At 35.9% G+C, this 21,695-nt stretch overlaps 2 protein-coding genes across 9 annotated transcripts; one reads left to right on the forward strand and one right to left on the reverse strand.

Moving 5' to 3' along the window:
- The first annotated feature begins 860 nt into the window (after positions 1–860).
- Positions 861–20,998, forward strand: LOC132707588 (zinc finger protein ZFAT-like). Of its 5 annotated transcripts, XM_060679494.1 has the most exons (9): positions 861–1,480; positions 1,532–1,830; positions 5,450–5,734; positions 9,522–9,623; positions 11,109–11,297; positions 12,234–12,452; positions 18,302–18,532; positions 20,025–20,196; positions 20,683–20,998. In XM_060679494.1, exons 2-9 carry the CDS (start codon positions 1,625–1,627, stop codon positions 20,932–20,934), a joined length of 1,656 nt encoding a protein of 551 aa, XP_060535477.1. In that variant the 5' UTR covers positions 861–1,480; positions 1,532–1,624; the 3' UTR covers positions 20,935–20,998. The 5 variants fall into 5 exon arrangements, with proteins under 5 accessions (XP_060535477.1, XP_060535481.1, XP_060535479.1 ...); XM_060679498.1 differs by lacking the exons at positions 861–1,480; positions 1,532–1,830 and adding an exon at positions 1,851–4,193; XM_060679496.1 differs by lacking the exons at positions 861–1,480; positions 1,532–1,830 and adding an exon at positions 1,852–3,738.
- On the reverse strand, positions 6,202–8,826 carry LOC132707750 (uncharacterized). 4 transcript variants are annotated; one of them, XM_060679690.1, is made up of 2 exons: positions 8,211–8,826; positions 6,202–6,531 (listed from the first exon to the last, which is right to left on the reverse strand). In XM_060679690.1, exons 1-2 carry the CDS (start codon positions 8,635–8,637, stop codon positions 6,434–6,436), a joined length of 525 nt encoding a protein of 174 aa, XP_060535673.1. In that variant the 5' UTR covers positions 8,638–8,826; the 3' UTR covers positions 6,202–6,433. The 4 variants fall into 4 exon arrangements, with proteins under 4 accessions (XP_060535673.1, XP_060535672.1, XP_060535671.1 ...); XM_060679689.1 differs by having other exon boundaries at positions 7,620–8,826; XM_060679688.1 differs by having other exon boundaries at positions 6,202–6,706; positions 7,620–8,826.
- Positions 20,999–21,695: the final 697 nt, after the last annotated feature.

Raw genomic sequence — 21,695 nt, forward strand, 5'->3', positions numbered from 1 at the left:
TGAAAAAACAACATCCTAAAAAGATAAATAATAAACGAATCTTATTAAAAAAAAAAACACTACCTACTAATAATAATTTTTTACCAAATTATTTGTTAATAAATTGATAAACTTTTTGAAAAAAAGTAGAATATAGGGTCAAGGGTTAAATAATCAATCAATCAAAAGAGATCAAATCTGCTCATAAATGAATGTAAATGTCATTATTTGCCTATGAGCAAATAATATTTTGGTGAATTAGGTCACCACTGCACTGGTTAAATCGAGAACTTTTTTTTTGAAAAATAAAATATCTATCCAAAACAGAATATATAGTTTTTAGTTACCAACTAGTGTCCTTCGGAAAAAATATATTACAAGACTATTCCTTTTACTTTTACAGTTTTACTGAAAAAACATAACATCCTAAAAGATTGAGATAAGGATATAACAGCAATTTAAATGGAGTATGGTCTGTTCATAGATAGATAGATAGATATTTATTTCGCTTTTCGATACTACATATAACACATATATGGGTATATTAAGCACGTCATATCACATTGAAATACAGTGTTTAAACAATACATTTAAAAAAAATCATCTAAGTAGAGACACCTATCAGTTAGAAAGGTCTTAATTCTTTTCTTAAACAGAGATAAACTATCAGTTTCTTCGAAGCATTTAGAGAAATTTAAAGCTCTGTTATATACTTTCAAGCCAAAATACCTTGGGTTTTGTTGCCCGATATGCAGTCTAGAGAATGGAACATCATCATGTTACTTTTGACGTAATTCAAAAAGAAATAAATAGATAATGAAGGAAGTTCCCTAAATAAATCCCTTCATGAATGTTTACTAGTTACACGCATCATGTAACGAATAGCACGTTTTTGTGCTAAGAAGACCCGGTGTGCACCTGTGGCTAGACCCCAATAAATTATACCGTAACCTATCACTGATTGGAACAGCCCATAGTACACCAGCTTTAAAACGTCAATGGATACCATATCTCGAATATTTTCGGTTAAGTATGAGCAGGAGCTTAATTTGGGCAATATGTTGTCGATGTGATGATTCCATGTAAGTTTGTTGTCAATGTGCAGACGGAGAAACTTGGTAGCCTCCACGTTTTCTATAGAACGTCCCCCTAATTGGAGAAGAATACTGGAATCAACGCGAGTATTTTTTGTGACTATTTCCATAGCTGTTGACTTAGATTTATTTAATTGTAGTCCGTTATCGCGACACCGTTCATTCACCCTCGTGACCCTTGGTTCTGCGGCCCCTTTTAAATTAGCTCTGTTTTTATCTGTAACTAAAATGCTTGTGTCATCTGCATACAGTACAAATAATGCATCTATATTTTCCTGAGGAAGATCGTTAATAAAACGATTAAAGAGGAGCGGTGATAGGCAGGATCCTTGCGGGGTACCTCTGCCTACATATTAAGGGCTAGATTTTGAACCGCCGATCACAACCTGCTGTACTCTCTCGGAGAGGTAAGATTTGACCCATGAGTTTGCTGGACCTCTAATGCCGATGTTTTCCAGTTTTTTTAGGCTGTGATCGACAGTGTCGAATGCGCGGCTCAAATCAAAAAATAAGCCTAATGTGGCTGTTTTGTAATTAAGGCTATTGTAGATATGCTCCAGAGCACAGTTCAGAGCTGTAGTTGTGGCGCGGTTGGCTCTAAATCCGTTCCGAGCATCAGAAATCAAAGAGTATTTCTCAAGGAATCTCTGCAGTCTATCATTATAACAGGACTCAAACATTTTTGCCACTTGACATTGAAGAGCTACCGGGCGGTAGTTCTCTATGTTGGTTTTATTGCCTTTGTTTCTAAAAATAGGTACGATTTTTGAGTTTTTTAAGGCCTGTGGATACTTGCCTTGGAGGAAGCTCAGATTGACTAAATATGATAGAATAGGAGCTATAATATCTTTAATAGAGATTAACAAAGTGCCCGGTATTTCATCGATTCCAGATGATTTCTTACGGCATACTTTTCTAATTACTTGTGTTATCTCTACTGTTGTAGTAGGGTAGAGAAACATCGAGCTTGAGTGTATTTTAATATCAGGCGTTAGATTTTGAGGCTGCTTGCTATTGTTAGCAAGATCAGCAAAATATTTGTTAAAAATTTCACAGATTTTGTATCCGTCTTGTAGTGTTTCACCACCAACGGTTATGTTGGTTATAGAAGAGGATTTACTTTTATGGTTGCTATTTTCCCTGACTATTGCCCAACTTTCCCTACTTATGTCATCAGATTTCATTAACCTTAAATTGTGGTGAGTTTTCTTTGCGTGTTTAAGTTTTTTGTTGTAATGGGATTTATATTTGTTTCAGTTTTTCGTATAAAGTCTTAAATTTTTTATCTAAGTCGTCAGATTGAATATCGTAGAGCAAATTATTCCAATCTGTGTTGGATACATAATCTATAAAAGAATTTACATTATTTTCGCTAAACTTTCTGAAAAAGCGTTCTGTACAATTATTATGGCAGAACTCCTCAAAAAAGAAGAGCTGAAACGTGTGGTCAGAGACACATGTGTCTACTGCCAAGCTGCCAAGTGGGCTCTTCTATAGAAGCAACTAAATTATACTCAAGAAGTATATTATTTAGTATTTTAGTTTGTTTGTTGTTTTCAAGCAAGTTGACGTTAATGTCACCGCACAAAATGTGCTTATTTTTAGGCTCGTATATAGCTTCTAACATTATTGAGAGTTTCTCTACAAATGCTTCGAAGTCTCCCTTTGGAGATCGGTATACAGAGAAAATTGTGATACATTCCTTGTTAAGCTCTAATTTTATTGAACACATTTCAAAAGTTTTTTCTTCAGAGTTATTAAATGGAATTTTTGAAAAATTTAAACTTTCTCGACCCAAGATACAGACTCCCCCTCCTCTGCAACTAGTTCTCGAGAAATAACTAAGAACCTTATAATCTAAAAGCTTAAGAAACTTAATGTTTGAGGATTCATGATGTTCTGAGATACACAGCACATTGACGTCGTGATTATTTAGTATTGATTCGAGGGCTTCTTTTTTGTTTGCGATACCCCCTTGAATATTAAGGTTCATAACTACGAATTTGTTAGGTGTCTCGCCGTCTGGTTTAAAAAATCCTCATTTTCTGAGTCGTATTTACTGGCGCTGTTTTTTACATTTTTCTTGGGATAGAAATATCCGCTTAGTCTTGCACCTTGCGGCCATAAGTCTCCGTTTAAAATTGCATCCTTGTGCGTGAAAGGAGCACATATTTTAAAGGAACTCCACTGTTCGTTGTGGTTAAAGTTAAGTTTTTCACAGCTTACTCTACAGATATCAGATAAGTTTTCTTCAATCTGTGTTGATGTTGTGGATTTATCCAACCTTGTTACATATATCCAAGCTTTCTTCTCAACTCCTTGTATTCTACTTGTTGTGTTTGTTACTTCTATAAAAGTTCTATTTCTTCGCCGTATCGGCTGGACTAATTGAAATCCATCGTCATCTTGCTTGTTATTGTCTGTGTTAGGCCAGGTTTTTTTAGGTGTCGTCATTAAAGTGTCTCTTTTTTGTGGGTCTGGTTGTTGTTTTGTTTTTGTTTGATGTGTCTTTGGTGCATGTTTTATCGAGACGTGGTGAATACTGCGGCTGGTACCCGCTTCTTTTCGAATGAGCTTATGCTTGTCATTGACAGATGTCACCTCGTGTTCTACGCTAGTTGTTTTATTTGAGGTGGCTAGAGCCGCGTTGTCTTCCAATTGTGAGGTTAGAAATTTTAGATGTTCGTCTAATTTCATAATTTTCTTATTTTGGTAGTTAATTACTTTATGTTGCACACCTGCAGTTGTCTTTAATTGACCGATGTCGTCCTGAAGTTTCATAAACATCGTAGAAATTACACTAGTGCTAACATTACAGCTATCGCAGAACCATTTGAGATTTTGTGTTTCTAGCAATAATTTCACTTTATCTCGCGATAAATTGATACACTGTTTGTGAAAAAGTGCGTTGCACACACCACTACAATTAATTTTTATATCGTTTGCCAAAATTTCCTGCGAACAGGATCCGTACGTCTGAACTCGTCGCCGCCATCACTACATAGATATAAGAAAGTGACCAATTGCTTTTGAATGAGATTATCCAAGGGTGGCCATTAACATACAACGCAATAAGATTATTACCTAAAGTTTCGGAATTTAAATTCAAGTAAAATTGTGGTACGCAATAGAAAATAATTTTATACCTACCCGTGTTTAATATTCTTTGGTTTGGTATACTACTTAGTTTAAGTGTTTTAGTAATCTTTCTTATTTCGTGTGTAATACGGCGTGTGTTGAATCGTGTGCGAATTATGCAAAATATTTGCGAGTCTAGTGTATCTCAGGAGATGCTCCCGCCCAAATGTAGAAAACACTATTCTATTGAGACTAAGGAAGTTATAAACAAGGTTTAATTGACTCTCATTGAACGTGGTGAAAGTGATCAAGATATAATATGGCGTAAAATTTACCAGTTATAGGAGGAACAAAGCGTGCCTACATTAGATATCTTAATTAGGAGGCTTGAATAAGATGAAACCGATGTTAAATGTGGCAGAACTACCTTATGGAAGTGTATTCAACACATGGGTTTTAGATTTAAAAAAATTGACCAGAGGCAAGTTTTAATGGAATCTTTTAGAATTCGGAAATGGCGACTGTAATGTTATTTACTTGGATGAAACCTGGTTCGACACTTATGATACCCCGGAAAAGGGTTGGTTAGTTTGTTGACTCAACTGATAAGTGTAAAACAAACGCGCCATCAAAAATAGCGAAAAGAATAAGTATTTTGCATGCTGGCTCTAAAGATTGTTGCATTCCAAATGGACTTTCTCTGTCTGCGAAAAATATTAAAGATCCTTCTCTGGATTACCATGAAGACAATACGGCTGATTGTTATTATTATTAAAGTTGGGCGAATTCTGTTAAACATATAGAAAAAACAGAACCATCGTATATCCATATTAAAAATAATATAGAACAAATAATAATTAGAACAGGCGATGATAGCGATAGTGATACTGATATATTATGTGAATAATTTTAAGTAATTTAAGTAGGTAATAAAAATAATTTGTAATATTATTTTAAACATAAATACATAAATAAATATTGTTTAGTATCTTTCCTAAAATAACCGGCCGCTCTGCAGGTAAACCCTGTACGATTTCCTCGTCGCATCACGGTTGGCGACATTGACCTTGACAGCAGAGACCGTTGGGCTCTGGCCGTGTTATTGTCTGAAAAAGGGATGGGTTTTTAACAGGTAGCAGGTTAGAAACCCATAAAAGAAAACGCATTGCCGACTTGATCGACGGTCGTCTATTTACTGAATCTTTTGTGCATTCGGTGAGTGCAGGTATTACCGGCATCTTCATCGCAAGTGTGTTAGAAAAATATCAGTTTGCAACGATCAATTTTACGATTCGTAGGATGAACATAGAAATAATCGGCGCCGTCAAAGGCGAGGCCCGAGAGTTGGTGGTGAAGGAAGAAGCAGTGGAGATCACATCCGGAGATGTTGCAGTGAATTCTAGCGACGACGACATTACTTTTTTAAGCGAAGATGATTGCAGTGTTGTACGGCAAATAACGACCAAGATTGAAATAACCGATGACAAGCCAGTTTTGAGTGAGATTAAGGATGAAAACAAAGAAAATGCGCAACCTGAAACAGAAATGCTCGTCCTGAACAACCAGGTTATACCTCAAAGAATGTGAGTGACTAATGACATATTTCTTATAATTTTAATTATAATTAGCATCATGGTAGTGGCGAGAGGCGGGGAAAAAAGGTGCATTGTTGAGAGTTTTGTTTCAAGTTCCGTCTCTAGCGCTAGAGGTCGCAACTGGTATGGTAGCATAAAAACTGTTTTCTGTACAGATTAAAGCAAAGTAGTTTGACAAATGACGGGTAAATTCTGATATTTGATTAAAAAAAAACAACGTTGGAGTGTTTTAATAAGAAAATCCTGATCTGAATTAGGTACTGCAAAATAGACTTACATGGACTCGATTTTGGAGAAACGTTTAATGGCTAAAACCGCATGGCGATATCTTAACCACTCACCGGGCATTTTGCATTCAATCTTCGGCACTTTTCAAAATTGCTCATAACTTTTTTATTTACGAAAATTTTGGATTCGAGTAAAAACATTATTAGGGCATTTTTATAAGGCAGGTTCAAGTTCAAGTTCAATGATGCGTTTCACAGATAACTGTTGGGCACGACTACCAGGATCATTCGCCCATTGCCGACTTCCGTCGAGGATTCTCGGATCTTCTCCAGGAAGGAGACAGAATATTGAAGTTCTAAATGTCGAGGATTTTCGTATCTTCTCTGGCGAAGAAGACTGATTTTTGAAGTTCCAAATGTCGAGGATTGTCAGATCTTCTCCAGCGAAGGAGACTAAACTTTAAAGTTCCAAATGTCGAGGATTTTCGGATCTTCTCCAGCGAAGGAGACTAATCTCAGAAGTTCTAAATGTCGATTTTTCGGATTTTCCCCCCAAGTCTGCGCTTTAAAATATCAATCTTTGCTTTAATATCTAGTAAAATGTAGCTGTTGGAAGCTTCAACCGCACTGCATCCGAAGCTCTGCAGGGCACTTTTGGAATCGGAGACAACTACTGCCTGTTTAATATTATAATCTAATATAAGATCTAGGGCGTAACTAATAACTACCATTTCTGCAAAGCAAATACAAAACGCGCTATTCAACCCATGCCCGACCCTAACATTGAGAAACGGAATAAATACTCCAAAGCCAACTCTATCATCTGGTCCCTTAGAGGCATCGGTAATTATAAATGTCTCTTCCCATGGGAGTAAAAAAGATTCATTAATCATGACTATATCCGGACCAAAGTCACGAATAAGTCTAATAATACTATCACAATTACTTCTAATACCGCAAGTGTTCCAATGAATAATTGAGAGATTACTAATTTTAACAGAAAGATTTGACTGTCGATCTGGGAACATTCATATATTAAAACCTGCATCCTCCGGGAGGAGGCAGGGAGTCAAAAAGACTCTCAATTTCATGGTAAGCACTTTTACTGGGTATATTGGACAAGACTTTTTTCTTTAAATTTTCAAACCGATACCAAAATTCACCAGAGGAGGAAACCCCTGGAGAAGCAGTGTCCATCTCGGACTCTGACGATAAATCATTTAAATATGAGGGAGAAGATTGACTTTTGCTAGTGTGATTCAACTTCTGCCTAGTCAACGGCGGCACGAGACAATCCCTGTGGGCGTCCCTATCATACCCTGATTCTATTTGGGGGGACTTACGCTTTTTTGCTATGACAGAATAGGTTTTAGAAGCAGATCTAGGGGAAGGCTGAGAGACGGGGGCAACCGTGTTATGAATAGGAGGGAAATTTTCATTAGAGCGATTAAACTCACTTGATTTGGGGCCTCTTGGAAAGAGTTTGGCCGCTTCAAAAAAGGATAAGTTGTACCATGCCATAGCCTCATTGATTTTCTTCTGTCTGTCCATTTCCGGACATGATCTATCAGTGGCCTGATGAGAGCCTTTACAATGGATGCAAGTTGGCTTTGGAGATATTTCGCAATTACCCAGGCTGCATTTACCTTCATGATTTAAGTGGTCTGTCGGGCATGGTTTCTTCTTATAAAACTGTTCTTTCAGTTCACAATGAAATACTGGATGATCTCCAGCGCAGAAACTACATCTACCCTTGCTTTTACATTGGTTTTTCCAATGACCAAACCTGCAACAATTCATACATAAGACAACAGGACTAACATATTTTTCGATTGAACACTCATTTTTATAGATACTGATTGATTCTGGGAGAGTTTTACCATCAAATGTTATTATATAATCATTAGATGGAACTGTCTTGAAACCAAAAGTGCCAGGCAGAACACCTGGGCATTTGACCCTTTTAGTTAGTCTGCGAACATTAACAATCTTAACGCGCTTTAGCGATCTTCCGATGTTAACCTTGGCTTCTGCCTCAGAGTAAAAATCATCCTCATCAATTAAGTCACCAATGTCCCTCACCAACCCTCGGCAAGTGACTAGTCTTTGAGGTATATACTTATTATACCCACCAGCTGTCGAATATGTTTCATTAGATAAAAATTTATTTGCAGACTCAGAGGTGTTAAACTCCAAACCGATTTTATTGGCTCCTTTTCTAGAAATTTTCAATATACCTTGAACTTTCTGCGCTTGAAGTAACTTCCCAAAGTTCATAGGATGAAGAGTCCCCACCTTACTTGTAATCCCCTCCAGAATCACCATAAAAGGCCCCTGGTCGGTGATTTCATATTTTGTTTTCCGATTTACTGTCCTTCTTATGTTTGCGGAGATTTTGGCAACTTCCCGCAGGATTTCAGCGTCTTGCTCGAACTGATTCTTGATAATCTGGATCTCTGCCGATAACTTTGACAACTCTTCACCTGAGGGCACATCAAAATACTGGGGCCTGGAAATATCTTCAGCAGTTTTTTTGCAATCCGGTGGCAAAATGTTACAAATAATGGCGTTCAACGGACGATTTTGAGAATCATTGGATAAACTGTCATTTTCTTGTGCTGCACTAACCGTCGGGGGGCCCTCGCCCCCCGAAGAGTCCCCCATGGTTGAGGTTAGAGGGCCAAGAGGAGGAAACTACCAGCCACAAAAACTGATATATAACTGGATGCGTTAAATGGACTCACCAAATAACAGAAAACAATAAAAATTAGGGCCGATGCCTAAAGATTTGCACAACAATACTCAGGTAGTGTTCACTCCTTCGCTGTTGTACCGAAAAAAAACTATAAGGCAGGTATTTTGCAGTTCTCTCTTTTCTCATAAATGAATACAAGTTACTTATTTTATACGGCCATCATAGTTACTATGGTCTTAAAATAAATGCCCGTGTCGTGCCGTTTTCAGGCATGTAAATTTGCTGGTATCTGTCATGAAAAAGGCGAAAATATAGGGTATTTTTTCTGTATGTGTTAGTAGGCCGTCCATACCGTAGGCGATTTTTGGGTCCATTTTCAAAAGAAAACTTCTTATGAACATATGTCCCAACTTTATCTGCCAAAACATCCGATTGCTCCCAAACTCGTGCGGTAACATCCCGGAAATGTCCGAAGTGACTTGGATTCGTGTGAAACGAAACTGACGTGGTAATGTGACGCTTCCCGCACGCTAGATCGGTAGATAATTAGGTATTTTACAGACGGGAGTAGAAAAAAATAGCAAATTGTCAACTCGATACTTCTGATCCACCCCACTGTGCGTCGTAGCATTTTTATAATGGAAAAACATTTTGTTGCTGTTATTTCAAAATATACAACATAGTTGCGTCTGCTAAATACGACAAGATTTTAAAAATCGAGTGTTTCTCTGGGAAAAAAATACTTCACGATTTTTACAACTTAAATATTAGTTTTTGACCACCCTGTATTTATTTATACTTAAAGTATCAGGCCACTCAGCAAAATTTAATTGCCTTTATGGATATTTTACAGTGTACAAGAATATGAAGTGACTTTAACCGAGAATGGAGTATTCAAATGTTTCCATTGCAAATACACACACAAATCCCGGAAACAAGTGAACACTCACGTAAAGTAAGTATGAAAACAAAATCCTGATTCGATGATTATAATAGGTCAGTGTGCTAGATCTCCTAACTTTTGAGCTACAGGATACATATTTTTTTTTATCTAATTTTATTTATTTAAAAAGATTTTCTAATTTCTCAACCAGTGACGTATGTGCAGTACGCGGTCTAAATAGGTTTGCAAAATATTATCCCATTTTCCTAGTGGGCATCCTGCTTAAAAAAAATAAAAAATCTACATCCTGTTGGTGCTTAGTGGTTGATGCCAACAAAATTCATTAATATATCCAGAAGGTTGTCTTTTGTTAACTATGACTGAAAAAAATGTTTTTTGGAAACGCCAAGTGGCTCAAAAGTTAACATGCGTTTATTTCAGTTTTTCCTCTTATTTGCCATAGAGCCATGGCCGATAGGTTAAATAAAAATTAGGAGCAAATATTAACGACGAAAAAGATGGCGTGATTTATTTATAGGGTTATCTGTTGTTTTATTGTGGATTAGTTATGTCACAACTCGTATACAAGGTATTTCACAAAATATGCGCCAACGCTGTGCTGGAGATTCGATATCCAAAAATGAAAAAAAAAACACTTTTAATTTTCAAGATACGCTGTGCTAGACGTTTTTAAAATAAAAACGGCTTTTTCATGATAGGTTCTGAATTCCAGTGCCCTTGCGGAAGGTATTCTAACGAATACTCGAATAGTATCTTTAGAGAGATGACAGGTGTTTGTTTATATTTTGTACCATATTCATGGATACGTTAAGGAAATATTATTTTATTTTATACTTTTTCAAAAGTAATTAATACTAATAAAAAATCACATCCGTATCATATAAATTTGCAAATAAATAAATATTAACGGAATAAATGTCTATGCAGACATTATTTATTTTTTAGTAAGTTCACTTAAAATTTAAATATAAATATTGCATAAACGGCTAATGCTAATATGAGGAAAGTTCCTGGGTGTTGTAGGATATGCCATTTTGACATATTTGCAATTATTTTTTTTCTATTCTATTATTACCAAAAGAGATAAGATAAAAAATGCTACAGTTTTTGTATGTAAAGTTGTTCTGTAACTCTTCAACATTTGGCTGTTGATTTTTTTTTGCAACTTGAATAAGCTTCCTGTACTCTTGAGTTATTTTCGTAGTGATGTCTATTTATTTACACCCTAAAATTAGTTATACAAAATGAACACCAAAGAAAATACATTAATATTAAACACCCGGTGTTTTGGAGAGTAAGCATCTTGGGACCTTCATTTATATTTCCAGCTGATCGTTGATTTTTTAAACGCCCTGTTCATTGTGAACTTTTATATACAGATTCCGTTATTGGTTAGTTTGTTTTTATCTAGACAGCAAATGAAAGCATTAAAAAAAAATTAAGGAAAGGAAAAACCAATCAAAACTTACCAAAATTGTCAAGTGAAAATATTCCCGCAAATCTCGGAACAAATGCACATCATGTGATTGATTTTAGGAAAATACACAGACCTAAGAAAAAATGTCCCCATTGCCCCTACAGGTCCAATTCACACATGAAAAAACATATCTTGAATGAGCATGGCGGCCAATGTACGAAGTGTGATTTTAGAACCTCGAACAGATCCGAAAGAAGAAATCACTTGTTGGAAAAACACGCGTTTATTTGTGACAAATGTCCTGACAAGTAAGTGGGTTGCACTGAAAAATTGCAAAACTAGGAGATGATAGTTTGTTTCCATTGTCGCTTTCGCGCTGACATGTTTTGCGAAAAACACTGACGACATATCAAAGAATCTCTAATTACAAATTCTGGTTTAGAATCCGGGTATTTAAAAAAAAAAGAAACTAAAACGAAAATAAAAAAAACAACTTTGTATTTTTTTTGTAACCCCGGTACGTTTCGAGATATATAGTCTGTTCATAGATATAAGAAAGTGACTAACAGGCACGAATGGGCCGTACGGATGTGTATTTTGCTTAGAATTTAATTATTTTGAGTTTTGTTAGGAAAGATACTAAACAATATTTATTTATTTAACCCTCTTCCGGGGTATCATAAGTGTCGAACCAGGATTCATCCAAGTAAATAATTGGCCTTTGTTGCTCCCCGTAAATCCAAATTTTTTTCTAGATATTCCAGTCGCCATTTCCGAATTCTAAAAGATTCCATTCAAACTTGCCTTTTGTCAATTTATTGTCAATAGAATAGTGTTTTCTACATTTGGGCGGGAGCATCTCCTGAGATACACGAAATAAGAATGATTACTAAAAGACTTAAACTAAGTAGTATACCAAACCAAAGAATATTAAACACGGATAGGTATAAAACTATTTTTTATTACGGACCACAATTTTACCTGAATTTAAATTCCGAAACTTTAGGTAATAATCATGTTGGATCACCCTTGAATAATCCGTTCAAAAGCAATTGGTCACTTTCTTATATCTATGAACAGACCATACCTATCCCCTTTTAAACGGGCCGCCCTGTGCATTGTTGCCACTATGTAATTGGGCTTGTTTGTTCAGGGGTCTGACCAAATAAATAAATAATTTTCTAATCATGTCAATTGAAAAAGTAATAAGTCGCAATCAATTTTTTTTTTCGTTTAATTCGCAGTTGTTTGAAGTGTCAACGATTGAATAGGCTCGAGTGCAGATTTTTGCATAATTACGAGTTGGTGGGTCACATGGAAAGGTGTCACGAACCGCGGGACCAAATCCAATGGCTGCAATGCCCGCAATGTCCGGCAAAACGTAGACACCAGATCGACCTTCAGGAGCACATCAAGCGTATTCATCATCCCGATATTTTCAAGTGCCACATTTGTGACGTAAGGTAACTACACCCAATTAATTTTGACACGGCTCCGAAATTATGTTCGAGCGAGGACGAGGTGACTTTTTAAAAACTTTATTTTCAAAATACAATCGAAAATTAAGAGTTTCTGCAGCAGCAGTTACAACAAGAATCCTTCATATTACTTAAAACTAAGACTTTATAGGTTCGTATCCGAAACGTTGACAATGTGAATCTCACGGTCTCTTCACAGTACCATCGTGAAAAATGCTGACGTCGTAGATCTCACGGTGTCCTATCCTTATTACGTAGAAATTATTGTACATAACTCCGACGAATTTTAATAATGCTTAAAGCCTTACTTGACAGTCTACTTGTAGCTTGTTATTGAACTGGGCCTTTGTTGGGGTTTTAAAAACACATTCAACTCTCTGTTAATAAAAAAAAAGGGTCAACATGTATTGAAGAAGTTCTTTCTGGGCACACCTTCCGGGTCAGACTGTTCGCAAGACTGAGAGAAACTTAAGACTGGTGTGCCGCAGGGTTTAGTTTTTTAGCCCCCGTTCTTTTCGGTGTATTTATGCGCAATCCACAGTGTGCTGAACTTAAGTAGGATCTGACCACCATGAAGGAAAATGGCGCCGAATGACAATCGTTTTTAATATGATGATCTAGCTGATCCAAAAGTTTTGCATTTAACACACCCAGCAAAGATATACGACAGCGTGCCGTTCTAAAAAAGTTCTAAAAGCAGGGCGAAAATGAATTGCGCGGGATGAGTTCATTGTGTTCAAAAGTTTTCAAAAGTTACGAGAAAACGGTAACTACAAAAGTTATCAAGATTATTTAAATGCACAGAGTGGCCCAAAAAAATGTTTTGAATTAGTTTTAAAATTTTACTTTAATAATTTGAAACCTAATAGTTTTACCAATATTTTATTTTTTTTTTTACAATTTTCACACAGTTTTGGTGTGGTTCCATGTGGAAGGGATGATATTTGTTAGCTACTTGACGGCTACTGACCTGGGGATTATATTCATCTTCTTCTTCATTAGTAGCATTCCGGTTTACCACTTTAATTTTTTCATATTCAATACCACCACTAGCACCAAACTGTTTCATTAAACACTGAATAGATTGTCGAGTTAGTATACGTCTATTAGTATTTTGTCCGCCTCACCCAGTATATTATAAATCATATTAATTCAGCCTTAGGAAAATTTATACTTTAATATATACTTACACCACAACAAAGTTTATGAACTTTTATAGCAATAGTGTTAAACAGAAAAGTATTAAAAATAGGTATAAGACATAGTTGTAGGTTTTTGTAATATTTTTCAGAAAAAATGATAATATACAGTGTGTCCAAGATAAGGATGCACAGCATGGGGATCTCGGAAACTATAAGAGATACAGTGTCGGTTAAATTAGACAAAAGTTGCGCATTTTGATACCGAACAAGATCCCGTTTTACAAATTTGAAAATTCCAAGCCGTTCCGGAAATATCCGAGAAAAACCGAAATATTGCGATTTCGTTTTTATTATTTTTTAAAGCTATTTGAGAAGATATGAAAAAACGGAAAACACTTTTCCATTGGCACTTTTTAATCTCTCCAAATTGACGTTAACAAATTTTCATTACAGCGTTTCGATTCTATGGAACCACCATCAACTTTGATTTTTCTTATGGGACGGAAAAAAAGTACACACAGTATTAGGTTGTGCTTTTCATTGCGAATTCAACGATGTACGATACAATACGGTTACTTATGTTTTTATCCAGAAAAATGGCTTTTTAATACATTTCTAGTATTTTATTGTAGTAGGCCATGAGATCCGAACGATGAAAGGCAAAAGAAAATGGTTGACAAGTTCGAGTTAATGTGTTTATTTATTTACTAACTCTAACTGTTCATTTAACATAACAACTAAATCCAACAAGTTAATAAAAAACAAATTCTATAACAAATGTTCGAATAAATGACCTCCATTTTCTAGGCATAAGTACGCCCGTCTCACGGTAGACTCCAAAACACGACTTAACATTTCAGGAGTAATTTTATTAAACGCTGCTCGTACTGATTGACGTAATTGTTCCTCGTTGTCAAAACATTCTTTGAATACCTCATTTTTTATGTAGCCCCATAAGAAAAAATCCAAGGGAGTTAAGTCCGGGGACCTTGGAGGCCAAGGTGTTTCACTGTAAGTCCCAATGTATTTTCCATCAAACCGTTCAGTTAAATATTGGCGAACTTCTCTCGAGTTATGGGCTGGGGCACCATCTTGTTGGAACCAGCAGCCTTGCACAGCGCCTAGCGGTAAATCATCTAAGGCATCTTCTAAATCGTGCCTCAAGATGTCAAGGTACCGCTCGGAAGTTAAGGAATTATTATAGAAAATAGGGCCTATAATCTTGCTACCAAAAATCCCACACCAAATATTAAACCCAAAGCGAACTTGATGTCTGGATAGTCTATTAACACGTGGATTTTGTTGCGACCAATAGTGTGTATTGCGCCTGTTATAAATACCGTTATTGGTCACCATACTTTCATCAGACCAAATCACTTTATATGGAAAATTAAAACTCTCATCACACATCCTGGTATACCACTCACAAAAATGTCTACGTCGTTCGTCGTCACCCGGTTTTAATCTTTGACATATTCTGAATTTGTAAGGCTTAAATTCATTTTTCCTTAAAATAAACTGAGCTGTAGATTTAGCTACCCCATTCTGGTCTTCAATTTCTCTGGTAGAAGTTTGTGGATTTTCGATAACAGATTGTAGAACAATGTATTGGTTTTCTTCATTGGAAGGTTTTTGTCGGGATAATGCAGGCTTCTTAAATGATCCATATTCTTTCAGATTAAATAACAAACGCCGAAAAATACTCTTGTCAGGTTGTCTCCGCTCTGGGTATTTGTTAGAATACATACGCTCGGCTTCCACACAATTTCTTTGGCATCAGATGTAGCAAGACAGCATATCACATTTTTCTTCGTTTGTAAAATTACCTCCCTCCATTGTAGAACAAAATAAATTAGAAAAAGACAACAACAATAAAAATACAAAAACAATAACTAAAGGAATAAACTTATGATCGACTGATAACAAAGACAAATAACATTAATGTGTCATTGAAATTGACTGGATGTCATTTTGTCATGGCCTACTCCATTTAAATGCTGAAATGTATTAAAAATCCATTTTTCTGGATAAAAACATAAGTAACCGTATTGTATCGTACATCGTTGAATTCGCAATGAAAAGCACAACCTAATACTGTGTGTACTTTTTTTCCGTCCCATAAGAAAAATCAAAGTTGATGGTGGTTCCATGGAATCGAAACGCTGTAATGAAAATTTGTTAACGTCAATTTGGAGAGATTAAAAAGTGCCAATGGAAAAGTGTTTTCCGTTTTTTCATATCTTTTCAAATAGTTTTAAAAAATAATAAAAACGAAATCGCAATATTTCGGTTTTTCTCGGATATTTCCGGAACGGCTTGGAATTTTCAAATTTGTAAAACGGGATCTTGTTCGGTATCAAAATGCGCAACTTTTGTCTAATTTAACCGACACTGTATCTCTTATAGTTTCCGAGATCCCCATGCTGTGCATCCTTATCTTGGACACACTGTATATGGCGTGCCGTTTCAGAAAATAAAGATTTTTCAATTTAAATTGATCCAAATATATTTTGAACACCCTGTAGCGTCTCATTCAAATTCCGTCACGTCGTCTTCGAATAACGCCAATATCAAATATGAGTGATCGATTTTTAAAAATAATGGCGCTAAATTAGAATATTGGAAAAACCATTTAAACTAATTTTAAATTGTGCATCCTAAGTATACGTACAATTTTAGTATTTATCATTTTCTCATAGCTTTTGAAACCAATGAGATAACGAACGACCTGTACAACGACTGTATACCAACATGACAGGAAATCGCCTATCAAAAGCAAGAATATTATGTATGACTTCTATACGTTTTAAGATAGAAGACGCGCTTTTGCTGCAACATGAAAGTGCGACGTTCGTGTTTCTTTATGTTTTTAGTGTATCTTACTTGGTTCAATGAAGTATCAAGACGTTTTTTATCATTCTTTACTACAATACCTTGACGGCTCATTTACGTGTATTCTCTGCCTATGTACTATATAAAATGTTAACAATATACCAAGGTCAAACATAAATAAAGGAGGAATGCGCCGTATTTCTGTTACTCATATTTTATGTACAATTTACAGAAATTCCAATCAAAATACAAAATATTCCGGATTATAGAAAAACCAACAAAGGGAAGTTCATAACCAGAATAGAACAAGCTACAATTTTTTGTTGTCTGTCCGTTCTCGTCTTTTGGTTTTTCCTGAATAACTTTCGAACCGTTGGAGTTACAAAATTGAAATTTGCCTCCTTTTTAACCCTCCACGAGGCACATAAGCTTATAAGAAATGGCCCTGATCCGACGCCGGTATCCATCTTTTTTTCGCGATTTTCGACTGTTTTTTGGACGTTGCTATAAATAACGATAAGTGTTCGAAATTTGAAGCAATCGACTTCATATTTCGCAAATCTATGCAGCTTTGCCCCGTGACGGAACCTATTGAAAATACGGGGGCTGGGGGGTCGGGAAGTATTAAAAAAAAAAACAAAAATCGCGTGTGCGAGGGACTACAAAAAAGACCATTTTTCAAAAACCGTTTACAAGACCGAAGAAATTCTTGAAGCAAAAGACGCAGAGGAAACGATTTCATAAACTCTTATTCTTGACAATTTTTCAAAAATATACAAATTCAATAAAACTGAAAAATGGGTCTCCTTATTATTGAAAATTGGCAATAATTTCAAATCTGCGTTTTAGATGTCGGTTTCTTTTACATGACGATATAGCCCATATAGACAGTTTAAACTTTTGTATCTACGGTTTTTAAGTATTGTACAGGGTGTTCGCGATATTCCGTGCAATATTAAAAAATATAATAAGTACTCCAAATTTGCAGCTACGGACTTCAGACTTGGGAGAGAAGTAGAAGTCTGGACCCGCATTTTTTAAACTCTTTAAATTGAGAGCAATAAAATAACGCGAAGTACTTTTTTTTTTTTTAATTTTTTTGTGGTTATTTTGGGATCCACAAAAACAGCTTTTCCACCAAAGCCATTCATCCGATCGGAAAAATTTTACATCCGTAATACGTGGGACACCCGGGGCTATAACTTTTGCCTCACGCATTTTTTCGATTATATACAAGGTGTCGTACAAACAGTAGCTAATCCGTTCAAACATTGTTAAGAGCCCGATCAGGGGCGACAATTTTTGTATTTACGGTTTTCGTCTATCAGATACGCTGCTCGAGATATTTGAAAAAATATAATTTTAAATTGCAATTACCAGTAAAATTTTTAATATTTACCGAAGTGTAACTTTCAAGTTCGACGAGATATGAAGGACACTTTAGACGGGGTGTATTCACAATAAAATAACATCGATTTTGCGAAAGTTCCATAGTGGTCAGCAGGAGCTCGATAGAAAAACAATGCATCCCTCTAGGACAAGAATAAGCTAAGCGCCTTCTTTTTAAAATAAAAAGGTGATTGGTTCTATTTGCGACGAACTTGCCCCGCCCAGCAATGATTTTTTCGAAAGCAATCTTGTTTCTTCTTCTACTGGATTTTTTCTAAAATATAATGTTTATCTCCTAATTTAAATTCGCGATTATCCTGTAGGTATAGAAGAACACATTAACTTAGGTTTATTCCAATCGTCAGTTGCCCGAATTGGAAAGATTTGCTTCAAAAAATTAATAAAAGTTTGTCCGAGCCGTTTCAAATTTGTTGACTTCTTTCGGTAGTCGGTAGATATTGGTTTTTGTAGGTTCAAATTGGCACAAACTTTGGAGAAGCACGTTAAAACGGTGCACAACGGAGAGGAACCGCCACTCAAATGCGACAAGTGCGATTTTAAATGTTTTCGGCGGATCGTTTTGCGTTTTCATCACGTCCGTTGCAAACAGGACGAAAATACTGAGACGTTTCAGTGTTACCACTGCAACTATACAACATGCTACAAAGCTCATTTGTTGACGCATATCAACCACAATCACAGGTAATTAAAGGTTTTTAGGTTTCCGTAAAATCCGATTTAGTAGCAAAAAAACGGATGTTCCGAAAAATTTGAAAAAAAAATTGTGGTGCTTCAATATATCCGAAAATAAATGTCGATAAGTGCAAAAGGACTTAATGGGTCTTAATAAACTTAAGTCGTTAAAAAGGGCTTTTCCTAGGTTATGAGCAAGATGATTTCCTATCGGACGGTTTGGATAAGTCTGTTATCAAAAATTTGTCAATTGGTCAATACTACGCAGAGTTATCGCAACAGTTGACGTACGAGGTACAAATTAAACGCCCTCATTTGGCGAAGAAAAAAATTTGTTTCGTCACTATAACTCACCAGCGCATCCGTCGCGCGTCCAGAATTCACGAACTGAAATATGAATTAATATCACAACCTCCCTACTCCCCAGACTTAGGCCTCAGCGGCTACTACCTGCTTCCTAACCTCAAAAAATGGCATGGCGGTAAAATATTTAAGAGCAACGAAGCTAGAAATCAGTATTTTGAATAGCTTGAGGAATCTACTACAATTGGTATAGACCAAATTAGAACACCGTCATAAGAAATGCATCAGTGTTGATGGAGATTACGTTGAGAAATAAAGCAATTTTTTTTTAAAACATCGTTTTTCTTGGGCAAGTTTCCGGCTTTTTTCGTCTGTAAAGGAACGTTTTTTAATACAATAGGCAAATGGTTTCTTAAAAAGGTCAAATAAATCTTGCCTTTAACTTTATGATAACAATTGGAAGACATATATTTTTTAAGCTACCCTATAAAAATTGTTATTATGTACCACGCACTAAGCAACCACTTGCGAGAGAGATGCAATCTTGCCAATAAAGAGCGTTTTATTGGTCAACTGATGAAGACTTTCGAATTTGCAGAAATTTCCTCACTAGCTACTACCGCTATAGAATAGTTCTCACGAATTCATAAGTTTTAATATAATATTTCATTTGCCCATGCATTTAGTGGCTGCGACACCTCTTCTGCCTTTTTTTGAAAAACGAACCAAGACAAAGCATTACTCAAGGGTTATTAACGGCTAATTAAATTGTAGTTCTTTTTCGCTTTGCCCTTCCTTCCCCTAATTGGGTTGTATCACCGCCATTTTCCGAAAGTGTCTTTAAGATCTTGTTATAAATTGCTTGTCGGCTCTGCACTCTTCCCGCCCTTAATGAAACATTCCACTTGTTGAAACTGTCACAATCACATTTCATATTCACATTCAATAAGATGACTACATAACACAGGACAAAAATAACATTTACTATGGCGCCACCTCTTATCAACTACACTTACGTATAAAGTTCGCTCGGTATTGTGTAGATGGCGCAACTTAAACACCGCATGAAATGAACTTCTGTCGCATCGTAAAAATGCGGATCGTGCTTTAAAAGCGCCAAAGTGTCGTTTATGAAATATTAAAGATTAGAATATGATAAGGACATCTGCAAACGACTATTTTACGCACACTTTTTCAGTTCAAAACCAGACCAGATGAACATCTGCGAATTCTGTTCATTTCAAACGAAAAGTAAGCAATGTCTCAAACTTCATGTAATTAGTAAGCATAACGAGAATAATAATGAGGAGGTAATGCGGTACAAGTGCGAGCACTGCGACTACAAGACACATAGGACCTACAATCTTCAAGTAAGTTTATAACACTATTAACGCCGGCTCTGTAAAAAAAAGCATTAGAATAATTCTTCTATAACTATGTATCAAATTAACAAATTAAAATAAGAGAAATTTTAAGATTGACATTTTGAAAATTTTGCATTTTCTAGTGGTTTCAGTGTAAAATTCGATTTGTTGCATGGCAAATTTCATTTTTCTATAAATTTTATGTTTATCCTATATTTTGGCAAACTGCATTGTTTCCCAAATTTCAATCTGAGAGTAGAGAGAGAGAATGAAAAATTTCCTATATAATTTTAACTATTTTCGACCTTAAGCCTGATTGGCCACTTCCGTTGATGGAGAAAATTAAGCTAATTATACCCTGAGTTATCCTGGGAATACAACATTATTTTCTTTACTCTCAGATTAGTAGTGCTAGTCCTAGCCCATTGTCTTTATTATTTATCTCCCAATTAGTAAGAAAGTAAATCTATCTGACTAGTGTGCTTTTTGTAGATTCACTATCTCAATCATAAGAAGCCGGAGGAATTGCAATACTTCTACTGTTACCATTGTCCTTTCAAGGCGAAGAGAAAAGACAACTTGAAATCTCACATATTCAAGATGCACATGCCAAAGGACGAGTTGAAATGTTTCATTTGCGATTTTAAGACGACGTCCAGCTATTCGCTAGTGAAGCACGTAGATAAACATAAGCGCGATGCAGATGACACGGCACGAAAGGGCACTAAAAGGAAGCGCAAGTAAATTACCCACTTTAAATGTTTCAATTCAGATTTTTTTGAGGCAACGGAAGCAGCAAAGCTAGACACACAGCTCTTTAATAAAGATTTTATCTATATTCGATTGGAGTCTTATTTATTTCCCATTCTCTGCGCGTGTTTGCTAATTTTTCAGTTTTCATGTAAGCCAAAAGAAGGTACAACTTGCTGACGTTTCTTTGAAAAAAAAAAGTGTTAAAAACGCACACCATTTTTGTATACACCACAATGTTGCTCTATTCGGGAGAGCTTTGCTACCTCAGGATCTCGGACGTCCCTAAAAATTCGACTTAAACTGGAAAAGAAAAGCTAATTGAAAAAATTAAGGCCCGTTTTCTTAATGTGACAAGTGACATCATTAGAGTGATTGACGAAGGCGAGTCCACCTTCTTGAATATCTGGGCTTTTTAATAAAAAATCTACTAACCAGGGAAATAGCAAAAGGTGGTCTATCTTAGACATAAGAACCGGAGTTTCACGCTCCTGTTTATCATTTACACCACAAAATTCATAGATATTGTCGAGTACTGTAAAATGCAGTCATCTACTGACGACAAGCAGCTCTGCCATGTTTTTGACCGTTTTCGCTGACTGATTAAATGGCAAAACATCAACAATGACCTAACGGTCGTAAAAAAAGTATAGTATGCAACACGTTCGGTAAACATTTTAAGTCACTCGTTTATTAAACACTCGCTCCGCTCGTGTCAAATAAACTCGTGAGTCAAACGCCGTGTACCGCACGTG

The sequence above is a fragment of the Cylas formicarius genome, unplaced genomic scaffold (assembly GCF_029955315.1).
Source record: "Cylas formicarius isolate icCylForm1 unplaced genomic scaffold, icCylForm1.1 PGA_scaffold_9__14_contigs__length_23061073, whole genome shotgun sequence".
Taxonomy (NCBI): Eukaryota; Metazoa; Arthropoda; class Insecta; order Coleoptera; family Brentidae; genus Cylas; species Cylas formicarius.